The following is a 13,903-nucleotide window of genomic DNA, read 5'->3' as shown; positions in this document are numbered from 1 at the left end:
AGGAATTAAATCTGTATTTATATAGCATCTTCTCAAAAGCTGCATGTTGTTTGATTAAGATTGTTAGTATATTAAAAAGTAAAGAAATTCAATAATTATAGGGCTGCAACAAACTTTTTGTTTAAAAATTGACCATGTCTCCGTCAGTTCTGAAGCTTTCGTTACTTGTTAATTTAAGAGCTGGATGATTTGGAATATTGAAGATTTTGAACATAACCAAAATCTAGCAAAGGCATGTTAAACTTAATTTTGAGAGATCAGCTTCGTCACAGCCCTAAATATTTAATTTGTTTTAATCAGTTTTGTTTCTAGTCTAATCTTTGATCTGTGAAGGAATAGATTAGAATTTGCTTTTGTAAGTGGAACATTGTCTTAATTCATTTCTGTCCACTTATAAGATGTTACCTTTACATGTCTTAAATTATGATCGGTTTTCTGAACACCAACTTCATGGGTTTTCCTTTCAAAATATTCACTTGCATGATTGGTGTGCACAAGCATGTAGCCATGCATACTGAATACATGGATGAGGTGATGCCAATTGATGTATGTTAAACTTTCGACAGTACAAACATTCGACTGACTCTGCTAGAATATTCTAAATTAAGTATTGAAGTTGCCCCGCTACGCTTTTTGAGGGAAGGTTCGAGTTAATTCTAGCTTGTAGTTAAGGTTGTAGGAATTGGTGAGTTATTATGTAATTTCCTTATTGATTGGTGATGTGTGGCAGCAGTATTTGTCATACAAGTTTACTGGTTACACAAACTGATGGCATTGCTCATATGGTGTACTGATTTTCTGTGAAACTTACCTATAAACAAGTGGCATCACCTTGCATGTACAAAACGTAAGTGCATTTTTGGTAAATTTTGCACTCGCTCATTTGAATGCAGCTGATAAAGTAAGAATTCCATACTGTAGCACATGGAAGTGCCCGTGCCTGTACCTGTACCTGAGAACAATTGGGGCACGTAGATATCTTTATTCATCTACATTTCATCGGAGATCTGGGTAATATAACATTTGAAACTAGAAACAAGGGAATCGATTCGGCAAGATAGAAATCCATTTCAAGGATGAAGATTGAAGAGTTGTATTGAGTAGTGATGCACAGATATGCTTTTGATTGAAGAACCTGTGAATCTGGGGGAAATTTGCACATTGCTTTCATACTTTTCTATTTCAGAATATTGTAGGTATTGTTTTTGAACAGATGCTATATTAGGGATGCAATGTATCAACAGAAAGCAAGAAAGTTAGGTACACTATATGGCACTAGCATTTCCTTGATCTCGGGTGACTGGTGTTGAATATTGCTTATCACGTGGCTTATTTAAACTATAGATTTATGTCTATTGTGCATGTTGAGATTTGCTGTATGTATCACTGTTTAATTTGCACTGTGTAGTTTGATAAATATTGGTAATGGGCAATCGCCTTGCAAATAGGGGATGCTTCTGTCAGTACATGTGATCATTGCATGGACTAATTTCCTGTTTTCCTTCTCTATCATACTTTTTCTTCCTTTAATTCTTGCCCTCCTGTTTCCTGCTCACCTTCCTTTCTCCCCTCCTCTCGATCCCTGTTGCTTACTGCAGCTACCCTTGCCTTTTCTCTTGCAGCAACACCACAGGGTCCACGGCTGATAACTGCACCAGGTGCGCCCATGCTTCCACCAGCTGCCTTGCGTGCCTCTACGCCAGCTGGTCCTGCCATAATGAATATAATTAGGCCAATTCAGGCAACTGCAGTAATGCCTAATGGAACCCCTCATCCAGCTGCCTTAGTACCACCTTCACCAGAAGCTGGTATAATCTATACAACACCCTACGACTACCCATATGCTCTGGCACCAGCTGCATCTCTACTGGAATATCCAATGGAGCCGAGTGGGGTTCTAGGTAAGCAAAGTTGGAAAGCAAGACTTTAAATGTAAACTTAATGAAATTTCATTTGATTTTTTTATTTGGTGATAACTTGCTATGTCTTGATTTATAAATCTTTAATATTTCTGTTTGTTATTAATTTGTGCAACTCTCTCTCCCCATAAAGGGGGACTGAGGGATTGCAGTACCTTTTTACACTGAGATGTGCAAACAGATTCATGTTGCCAAATGAAAATGACTAAAATTTATATCAGTCATATGGGAGGGCTGAATTTGTCCTGTGTCACTTAAATATGGTCTTGGAGCTGAGCTCTATTTCACTCTGGTTAATACCATTCAATATAACTGCTATTCTCAAGGGCATATCACTTTACTTGCCAGTTAAAATGAACAAAACTGTTGTAATCAATCACTTATCACTCCACTAAATATATTGAATCTTAAGTGAAATAGATAAGATAATACCAGATTATGAATGGAAATTAGTACAATGTAAATTTAAAACTATAATTTATACATATAATATATATATATATATATATATATATATGGGAGATCTTCCTATTGACTGCCAGGTAGTGTAGTTGAGGCACAGAGTTATTCAAAGTAGTTAGAAGCTGCAGAGGGAGAGGTGGTCAGCTAGAGAGATGTGTTTCAGTGAGCTGATTGGCCTTTGCTTTTTGGTAACTGAAGCTTTTAAAAAAAACTGAACATATATAATTTACTGTAAATTACTAGTTATTATCTTGCTGTACTTGGACAAATTGCCCTATAGAAATTAGCTCATTTGTGCTACAATAGTGACTGGAATTTTTTTTAAAATAGTTTGCTTTATTGATGGTTTTGATACACCGTGTAACTGTGAACTCCAAATCTTGACTCTGCTATTGGAAAATTGTGTGTGATGGACCTCCCTAATATGGAGGGAAATATGCATCTTGTGAAATGGTGGCTCCTATTATTGAATGATATTTTGTTTGCTCATTAGAGTGCAGTAAATGTTTATATTTGGATAATTGAAATCCTTGGTGAGAAAATGTATGGTTGCTATAATAACTATTGCTATTAAAGCCACTCTAATCTTGCAAATTTACTAGTTATTCATTGTTTAAAATGAGAACATATCTGGTTACCCAGTAAAGTTGGAACATGACTTAGAAATTCTGGTCTACCTTTATAAATTGGATAACACTGACTAAAAGTGAAATTAATTGCAAAATATATTTCAAAATTATTACAGTACTGTGGTTATTTTCCCCCCTCCCACTTCATAGGAACAGGAGTAGGCCATTCAGTGCCTCAAGCCTGTTCCACCACTCAGATCAGTTTCCAGATTACCCAGCATTCCTAGTTGAGCAAGAGTATAGCAGGTACTGTTTGGGGACAGGTGGAGGAGTTTGCAGGGGACACAAAACTTAATCACAATAGAAGTTTAATAAATGTTCCTTGTATATTTTTGGGACAAACCAACGGATGTGTTGTGCAATGTCAAACATATTTAAGATTCTGTCCAAATGAAAATGGTTAACTGTCTTATCTTGCTGATTGTTTGTCCTTAGGTATGGCTTTTCCAACAAAAGGCTAAGAATGCATGGGACATGTGTCTGAATCCTCAGGAAAAAAATAACTTCCTCAGAAGAAGTGAAGAGTCTGACCAAGCACATTGAAACACGAGCAGTATAGCCATGCTTATTTTGGGTACAGGGTGTTCAGTATTTGGCAGGCTTTACCACATCATACAATATATCCTAAGACTTAAGGACACAGTCAGTGGTTTAAAGTACCTAAAGCACTTTTTTGAGGCAAGTTTTCCCTTGTAACGATGTTGAAAAATGGATACACTGAAGACCTGATTGGATGAATGCCATATCACATACCCTATCAAACCACTACTTGGAGCAGCAAGGAGATGATGTGTACGGTGATAAACCAAAAAAGTATCAGAATTAAAGGGGTTTGTTATCAGCTTTCCCACAAAGGATGCCAGATTTCAAAAAGAGAGAAATAATTTAGAATCTCTTGGTTTTTTTAAATGTAGATGCCTGCACTACCTTGGTAGAGAATGTACTGGTTCTGATGTGATTCTCAGGAGGCAGCTCTAAATCGGCATTTTTTTTTTAAACCCTTGGGACTGCATTAAAATTTCTGTCAGAATGGAAAATTGCAAGAAATATGTCAGGGACTGGGTGGTGCAATGGATTTCAACACTGTTTGCTCTTGTCTATTTTCTGAGTTTAAATCCAACCCAAATTGATATAACAAAGGTCTCTATTCTCTTATATCTCAATGTTTCTAAGTATGCACAATTTCTGTCTCACTTTCCAGTGGATACAGGCCCACATTGTAAAACTGCTGATATTTCAGGAGTAAATGGGCAATCTTGCTTGAGGCTTTTATGTTTGTGGTTAAGGCACAATGATGCAGTTTAGAGGGAGCTCTGAATTGCATCTAGGGTGTTCTTTGCTTGACTTGTCATGTGAATAAGACATTACCTTTTGAGAAGGTGCAGCTTCAGTGATGTGAAGGTCATATGAAGACTAATACTGGAATCCTAGATGGTCCAAGATTTTTTGATCTACCAAACCTTGATTTTTGCTTTTTTTCCCCTGAAATGGTGGCTTAGTGCTTTGGTCTCAGTAAAAGCATTAATCTATAACCATTGGTAATTTAAATTAACCCATAACCTGCTAACTGAAGAGAAATTATGATTCACAAGTAAATGCTGTGGCTAGGGCTTTAAGGGTTAATCATTACAATGGAACCTGATAGAATCAGTGCTTAAAAAAAGTCTTGTTTTTTGTGCTTGTGAATTGGATCAAGATTTAGGTGAAGCTTTAAAAAAAATAATTCTATAACTATTGTCTTGAAGAAAGCTCCGGTACAAAATCTGGAAATGCTGATCCTGACCCCTTTTCCTGTTGGTACCGTAAAGCAGCAAATGCTGTTTGAGTTAGTGAAGTATGTTTCTTGTTTAATTATCTGGGATAGAACAAGAGGTATTGGAATCAGATCTTTGTATCACACATGCACACTAACCACTGATCAACCCTTGTAACACACTGACACTTGCCAAACTGGCACTCATGATCCAAATCTGCAGTGTTTCAATCTCTGCTTGGTGCAAGGCTCATTTATTTTTGTACTCTTTATTTTTACTAACTGCTTATCAATGGATGCTGATGGGTTTTACTGTGGTTCCAGATCTCTCTCCTGCACTAAATTACATATGTAAACTGATGCCCACAGTTTTTCTTCTTGTACATTTACTGGTGCTAACTTAATTAACAACGTAGCACAAGAGTATAATTAAGTAGATATAACTTATTTGTGTGGTGCTGGGCTTCCTAACATCACAAAACTTGTAACAAGGTCCACAGTAATCTACAGGTTTCACAAAGGATCCAGAAGCCACATAACATTATTGAAATCGGTAATAGACCTATCTTTAGAAGGATTATGCTTTTGAGTTATGCAGAATCTTTCCTTGTTAAATACAGGCTATATTTATCAGTTATATGTAGATCATTCATACCAGAATAACACAACATTTCAGTGAGCTTATATATAACAATGCTGTAATGGAGCAAACCAGTTTTCTGAATATAACTTTTTTTTTCTTCCTTTGCCATCTGGGGTTTGATAAGGGCTTTCCTTGATGCTATTGAAACAAATCCTGTAATTATTTCATTTGACTATAAGGTGCATTTTTAATCACTGTTTACAATAATCCCATCAACTGGTGTCCTATTTTAGGATTTTTAATTTTTTTTTAAAAAGTGAATTAGATTCAAGAAAAGAAGCTTAGAGCTTAAGTGCTGACAGTTAGAAAATTACTGTTAATTCTAGAAATGGATGGCATTATTAAACTGGCCATAGATAATTGCAGCTGAAAGTGGATAAAATGCACTCAGCTAGCTTTTACATACTGGAATACTCCAAACAGCTAATACTGAAAATAAGGCTGCGTTTGAGCAATTTACTTGGATACAAAGGTGGTGCAACAAATACCCAGGTCATCTTTTTGGGAGTTTGTATATTGACAAGCGACTTCTATCCCTAGATGCTTAATCATTTGTACTGTATATCAGTCAGATTGATCAAGTATACACACAGGACTGTAAACACATGCCTGATATGTAGCTCCTACTATTTGCAGTATCCATTGAAATGAGACCCTTTTAACAGCCCCAGTGCACAGTACTGAGATAAGCAGTTAGTAAAGCAATGTTGTCTGGCAAGACTACCTAAATTTACTTTTGCATAACTTTTCAAGTCATTGTGCTGTTATATTGTTGAATTGTGTACTACTTCACCAATTTTGAGTTCCTTTTTTAAAATATTCTAACTCTCTTTTGGACTTGTTGCAATTTAACTAGGTGCGATGGCAACTAAAGTTCGGAGGCATGATTCGCGTGTCCATCCTTACCAAAGGATTGTGACCGCAGACAGAGGTTAGTTTAGTTTTGTAGCCAAAATGGCATTTACTTTGATCAGTATTAAAACCGTGGCTTTCCAAGAGCAGGAAGTACTTGGTTTAATGGATTGAAGAGCATGAAATGACCCACTATAACACAAACTGATTTATTCCAGTAAGCAATAAAGAACACTGATGCAAATTTAAAAAGTACGTACTTTACATTCCTGAATATGGTAGTAACAAAAGCAGTAAATACAAGAAGTCATGAAAATTAAAATTGGTTTTGCTTGCACTTACTATAATTAACTGTTTTACATAAATCTACAATCAGTTTAACCTTCCATCTGTGACTTTGCAAAATGTTAACCATGACCATTTAAAAAAAATATATCTATATATAATATATATTTATATTTATCTGCTCGTGTACGGCAGGATGAGTCACTGACGTTTCGGGGTTTTTTTAAACCAGGGGAGCTCAAAGTTATGAAGCTACTAAAATGTCCACATTTCCTTATTAATCTTTTGTCTAATCTTGCTTGAATGAACTAGATCAATTTTTTTTCCTGCAATTCTTAACATTTGCAAGGCAATATAAACTTGTTAAGCAGGAGCATTTTATAATGGCTGGTTCCAAATTGGTTAGATGCAGATAAGCCTAAGACTGTAGTGAGGGCATGTAAACAAAAATTTAACAGGCATTATTGAAATATTTTATTGAAGTAATTTTTTTAGTGGCTAGAGCACCTTTTTGACTGTAATTGGTTCTTCAGTTTAACAGTTTACAGAAATTAGTTAGAGGTAAGGGGTAGTAACTTTTGGAGCTGGAAACCTGCTTTGTAAATAACTGCCTGAATAGCAATTCAGTCCTCTATTACATGGTTTGGAAATGTGTTTACAGTTAACTTTGGTACCTGAGGATTTACTGTAGGTGTGCATATTCAAGGGTTATGCCTACTCTGGTAAAATTGTTCAAATTTGCACTGAGTTTGTATTTCACTTTTGTTCTCTGCAAATGTGTTTTTGATCCTGATTTAGTCTTAATAAAGTAATGGTTGTCTAGCTTTCCTGTGTTGGAATTTTTGCCCTGGGTAACTGTACTATTATTGGCATTTTAACTTTTCTCTCGAGATTTTCCTTTCCTGTGGAGTTTGTTCACTATATTTATATTTAAAATAATGCTTTTAATGTTTCACGTGGAACAGAAAAGGCAACCTGCTCCCAAGTAGCACTAGTTACAATTTATGGGTGAGGGTGGGTGGGTGAAGTTGTTTAAGTTATTAAATGTATATTTTGGTGCCAGCTAAGTAAATTACATCTTTTCCAAAAATCTGATGTGGTATGTGAATATGGAACAGTATGTACCTGCAGAAGTGCAGTCTCTTCTCTTCACTGCCCCACTCTGGTGCCAAAAAATGGCTTCTTTCTAGGAATAATTTAACCTAGTATGTGAAATGCTATAAACGTTAACTGATTTAATTGTACACAATATTGGCTTTAAGTCAATGCCATTTGTATGTTTGATGAGCACTTTTGTAACATAAATTGAACTGCAAGTAGTTACTTGGAACTGATGCAGCAATTTTTGTGTAGATTTTTTTTCTGCCAGTGTTAAGTTTCAGACTTGAAATGCTCATTGATAGTTGGCTCCTGCCAATAATCTATGAATTAACTGGTTAACAGTAGAATTGTACTTTTACATTAAACATGGCAACAATGCTTTTTAATGCTGTATAATTAACATGAATGTTTGGAAGCAAAATAGTTTCCTAATATGTTAAATGTAAACTTTCACCTGTGGTAAAGGTAACTTTTGCCCTTGCATTTTGCTGTAGTTAAACCATCTTAGAAAAGCATTTTGAATTCTTTTGCTGTCTCTCTCTTCCCACAATTTTTTTTTATAGACCTTCAGGGCTGGATGAATCCAATGGTCCTGGGTCCTGGACCCTACAAAAATCTGGCAGGACCACAATTCAAATTGTACGAGACCAAAGGATCACCATCTCAACAGTATCCAGTATGTAAAGTTACAGGCTTCTAGTTATTAACCAAAAATGAACACATGCATTCATACAGTTTTGATCTTTAATACTGTTTTCCGACACACGATGCACCGACAGCTGTCACATGCTTGTGAGGAAGACTAAAGTTTAAATGGGATTCCATTATCTCTGGAATGAGTACAAAAACTAAAGTGCAGTTGTTGGATATTTAGAATCCTCAATCTGTGTGCCTGCAAAAAGAGGCAGTGGTTTTTGAGTCTCGATACTCGACTCAGGACCTTCCCAGTTATTTCTGTGATTGGGAAGGAAGGACCTGGTGCCCTGGGCAAGGATGTGGCAGCAGTCTGTGGGGTGGGGGTGGTGTTTAGGTTGAAGGGAGCCATGGAGTAAGGACAGAAGTGAATGTGGCATGATGTGTCTAAAAACACAATATGGCCTAATTTAATGTGTATTTTGTCAGTTTAAAATTTCCCTCTTTTTATTTAAGTACTTGCTGCTGTCTATTTCATAGGACTAGAACTGTAATTAATGGACCAATGCTCTAAATTTGTTTGGTTTTGGGCCACTGTATTTTTTACAAAAATTCTTCCAGCCTTGAACTTTATATAGTGACTACTACTAACCATTAGTCTTGTGTATTTTTGTTCATTTTGTTGAAGTTTGACATGTTTTCATGCTCAAGTCATGATACTTTACTCATGATTGACTACATTTTTTAGATCTATGTCAATAAAAATTGTTTTTATTAGTTTATATGGTTAGTATTCATGTCATCAGTCTTCACTAGCTGACACTAATATCTTTTTTCTATCTTTTTGTTTTCTTATGTTCCTAACTACCCAGCTGCCGCAGGCAACTAACCCATGACCTTTGACCTCTGAACTCTTCACCCAATGATGACCTGACCATGCCTGCCTGCTGATCAGTTAACTGGTTATCGCCTATGCTTGCCTGTCTTCAATGCAGCGAGCTGAGGCACTGTCTGTTCGTCTCGTTACCTAACAACGTTTTTTAAAAAAAAAGTTCCAGCCACAGCTTTTCTGGTTGGGTGAATGTGTGGTACCACAACCTGCACTGAATAATACTAAAGCAATAAGTCCAGTTCATCCCTCACCACTGTTTCTCAGTGATCATCTCTTAAAGATTCTCCCTAAAGAATGGTAAGAAAGGTCTCTAACAGCACTGGCAGGGGATTGAGCTCTGTACAGGCAGTTGCCACGGACAAATGTGATGAGATCTGATGTAATTTATGTTGTAGTTTAAAAAGTCTGAATGCATTTGTGATGATACATTATGGATGGACCTTGGGTCAAGTACTTTGGGGAAGAGCTCAACACTGACAATACAAAAGTAGTATCGACCTCTGTGATTGCGAACAAAGATTTAAAATATCTTGTATACAGTACCATAGTTTTTTTGCCAAACACACTAAGGCCACTTCTGGCAGTTTTTTTTGAGCCACGTCAGAATAAGAATGCCATTTAGTATTGCAAGTCACTAAACAAAAAGTTTCTGGGTTATTAAAGCTGTTGAAAAAAGCATAGTAAAAATGGGATACATGATCAAAATTATTAAAGTTCAACCACTTAGATCAGTCACCAAAACTGATGGTTTTTTTTAAAGTTTCTCCTGTTTAGATGTCTATTTAGTAGCTTTATAGCCTCCATCTTCTGCCAGGTTTGTAAGATAATCTGGGGACCTCGCCACAGCCATCATTGAATGGCTGTCTGCTAGTTGACAGTGCATTTCAAGTGGAACAGACCTCACTTTCTGCCATGTGAAATACTCCACTTTGATGTCCTGTGTAATGACCAGTAAAGCTTCTGTTGCACCTTTTTCTGTCTCCCAAAAGATTGGTGTTCAAATCTGTTCTAGATTTGAATTTGACTCTCCATCTGACCCAGAGATCTACTGCCAGTACTACCAGCCCACACAGACAAACCACAGTGTCAAAAATGTTCAAAATATCGCTTCTGGAATCAGATTACTGTTTCATTGTTAAAGCATCTAGCATCTCCAATTACTGTTGTGCACAGTAGATGAAAGCTGCCTGGCAAAGTTTTCCCCAAGTTATTTAGTGTTTTTATTTGTTTAATTGGTTTGAGCTTCCTACATTTATCCAATGTACTAGTTTGTATTTGAGCTTAGCTTGATTTAAGTACAACCAATGATATTCTTACTGTTCGCGTATACCTTGACACTGAGGTGCATTCATAATGTGTCACGTTTCTGGATGCAAAAAACTGTTTCTAATTCTCTCTTCGTAAATAGACACTTCTTTCAGAAGGATGTGAAAGCCATGCTTGCCTATTCTATTTGCTATATACATGTTATAAAAGTGTAGATAAGTACAGTGCATTTAAACCACAGAGGAAAACTAGATACTTTTACAGGGTGCTGGTGAAGAAATATATATTTTTGACAATTTAGCTTTTTATACTTACTTGCAGTAACAAAATACAAAAAAAAATTAAAAAAATGTAATGGAAGTGATACTGGATGGTTGTGGTAAAAAAAAACTGAAGACCAAAACAGTGTATCTAGGGTTTTGCAGGGTTGTGGGTGAGAAAAGAGAAGAGCATAAAGAAAGCAAAATAGTGCCTTATATATGCCTGGTCATTTTGTAAGTGTCTAACATATATTGTTTGACTTAAGTCTGATGCATGCCAGTCCATCATTAGAGAGGAGGAAAGCAGTCTTTATTGACAAAAAAAAGTATTCAGAAGATGATAGAATAGTATGAGGACAGTTGTGTGAAGCTACTCAAATTTACATGAGATTAGGCCTGTCTGAAGAATTCAGTTCATTGATTCTATGCAACAAGTGTGAAATAGTTTCTCAACTAGCTTGTATTTTGTGCCACCATTTGTGTCTTCCTAAGTTGTTTTATACCTTCACTTTTTCTCATTGTGCCATTTTTTTCACAAAGTTGAAGCCTTTTTTGAGTAAACAGTCTAAAGAAAGAATGTTTTCTAATGGTCACTTACAAAATGAAGGCCTTCTTGGCTTAGTTTTGCCTGATTAATTAAAAAGGCAACAAACCAGCTATTATCACTAAACTACTACAATGCTGCAGTGTTTGACTTCAGAACAAAGCGCATAAGAACAAATTTGAAATGATCTCAGATGTGTTTATTACTTGCTGCCCTTCAATGTTTTAATTATTTTTGTCAACTCTCATTGAGTTTATACAACTATTGTAAACTCAGTGTTTTGTCAGTGTTATTTTTCTGTAACCAAAACATTGAAAGCTTTCTTGACAGTATTATGTATTCCCTCAGTTACATTGAGTATAGCTCTAAGACACTGCTGTTACGTGATGGTTGGTTGAATGCAAAGCAGTTACATATGCTGTGTACAATATTCAACATATTGCCTACACACATGTAAAATGTAATTACCACCATTGTTACAAGTTTATAATGTATTTTTCTATCTTCATTTTGTATGTATATTATATACCATTTACAAATTTTTTGTTCCCATTTTGAGGCCCCTGTGGTTTTGATAGCCAGAAACCATTGCAGATTCACGTAATCATAATCTATCATTGGGAGTGTTGCCTTTTCTGACTTGTTAACTCATTATCCATTTAATAAGTTTCTTGTTAAAAATGTTTTTACATGCTTGCATTTTATTTCATGGTGTTTGCTGTTTCTATTAACCCTGGCATTTATTTTAATAAACGTTACAGTACAAATCTACTAACTGCTGAATAGTTTGTTTTAACACTTGATGAACAGTCTGGTTCACTGGACTAACCTTTTGAAGAGTATGAATTGCTCTCAAGTACACACACACACACACACACACACACACACAATAACACTTGCTGAAAATTGCTCCAAATAATGTGCTATGTCGTCTTGTTGACTTACTTGCACTGCACAACAAAATAAGCAACGGCATTCGATATTGATGTAGAGCCTGGAGGGTGATGTGTACATCATCCCTTCAGGGTCGGGAACAAAGTAACATTTCTTTTGAGATATCTGTCCAGTCTTGTCTACTGCCTACCAGCTAAAGCACCTTCTTTGTGTACTAATGTTGGACCTGGCCTCCGTGCTTTCTTTCTTCTTTTTAACTAATGCAGAAGGTATTTGTTCATAGAGGCACACAATCAATGATTGGAGAAAATAAGGTTTCAATAACTTTTATGCTGTTTTTGGGGGGGGGGGGGGTGGGGGTGCGGACGCAGAGAAGAATTGGAGACAGTCAGGTAGTAAACCAGTCCTTGGACTACTGAGTGTGCAGTGTAATATGCTGTAAAATGGCCTGCTTCCCAGTGTTTTATATTATGTAAATTGGGAGGGAAAGAATAAACACTGAAGATCTAATACAGTACATTAACATTTAGAGAATCACAATGCAGTCAGTACATGCCTGCAAATTCACTTTAAGATAAGATTATGCATAAGTGATATTGTTTGAAACTGTATATATTAGTAGTATTTATAGTTAAATTTGAAATTCACTTGTATGTAACTTCTACCAAAAGGAGCTCTCTTGTATGCGTGCAATAAAATGACTGTTAAAACTGGAATGTCTGCCTACATCAGTATCAAGCTTAAAATGTTTTTTTCTAAATGCAAATGAGTTCCTTGATCATTATCTGCAGTATAATTACATTCAATCATATTGATGACTTTATTGTCCTGCATTACTGGACAAGATGGCTAGCTACTCAGATGTTTTACAGCCCAGCTGTGTTTTTATGTTATTAATGAAATAAATGATGTTTAAAACCTCATAACACCATGTAAGTTTTAAAACATTAAAATTGTTTTTCTGATGTAAATTAAACATTAAGTGGGTGGAACTGTGCTAGGAAAGATTTAATTAGCACTTATTTTCTGTAACCAATTGGACCATGCAATACTGAATAAATTTATTTTAGTGTGGAAACTTCCCATCTCTCAACATTGTTCTATTTTAAGAACTGGAATGCAAGATGCTTCCTCTTTGTCCTCCTTCCCCTTCTCCTTTTCTCTTTCCTCCCCCCCCCCCCCCCCCTCACCATTGCATAGCATGCAGTTTATTTCTGTGCATTGCTGTGATTTGCTATCTCTCCACACTTCAGATACTTATGGTATGAATATTCAGTCCAATTATCTTCAATATTGCAGTTTTAAATTGGGCATGTTTCAGATGGAACGTTCTGATGGAGGCTGTACAATTTGTAGCCTGATACTGGTCGGGCTTCACCACCTTAGGTGGAAGGAAACTGGTGACTCAATGGCATAAACGTCGTGTAAACAGAAAATAGATTGGACAAAAATGGAAATGTATGAGGAGTAAAGTGGTAAATGAAAAGAGAGAACTGCATCCAACTTCCTGCTGAATAATTTTGTACATCCAGATGGTTAAATTATGGCACCCATCTGTGTACGTTTTGGATAATTCATGAACCACCATTTTACATTTAGATACAAGTTGCAACAGCATTCAGTGTTTTTTTTTATTATAGTGTGTACAATAGGACACTTTCCTAATATTTTGGAATTAAAAATTCCCTGCACTATTTGTAACTTGAGTGAGCCACAAGGCAAAGAAAACTCCAGTGAAAGTTCCTGAAATCTGAAGATGTTCCAAACAAC

General features: G+C 36.1%; 1 protein-coding gene across 9 annotated transcripts in view; it reads left to right on the top strand.

Moving 5' to 3' along the window:
* qkia (QKI, KH domain containing, RNA binding a) overlaps positions 1–13,214 on the top strand; it is a 91,628-nt gene extending 78,414 nt beyond the window's left edge. For 2 of the 9 annotated variants that reach the window (XM_068006733.1, XM_068006732.1), the window contains exons 6-9: positions 1,623–1,901; positions 6,263–6,337; positions 8,208–8,320; positions 9,150–13,214. In XM_068006733.1, the coding sequence (XP_067862834.1) occupies positions 1,623–1,901; positions 6,263–6,337; positions 8,208–8,320; positions 9,150–9,173 (491 nt within the window). In that variant the 3' untranslated portion in view covers positions 9,174–13,214. Of the gene's footprint in view, positions 1–1,598; positions 1,902–3,445; positions 3,803–6,262; positions 7,371–8,207; positions 8,321–9,149 lie in introns of those variants that run through there. The other 7 variants (XM_068006731.1, XM_068006730.1, XM_068006736.1 and 4 more) reach the window with 5 other exon arrangements.
* Positions 13,215–13,903: the final 689 nt, after the last annotated feature.

The sequence above is a fragment of the Heptranchias perlo genome, chromosome 26, assembly GCF_035084215.1.
Source record: "Heptranchias perlo isolate sHepPer1 chromosome 26, sHepPer1.hap1, whole genome shotgun sequence".
In the NCBI taxonomy this organism is placed as follows: Eukaryota; Metazoa; Chordata; class Chondrichthyes; order Hexanchiformes; family Hexanchidae; genus Heptranchias; species Heptranchias perlo.
Note: the sequence above shows the minus strand (reverse complement) of the source record. Positions and strands in the feature narration are given on the sequence as shown.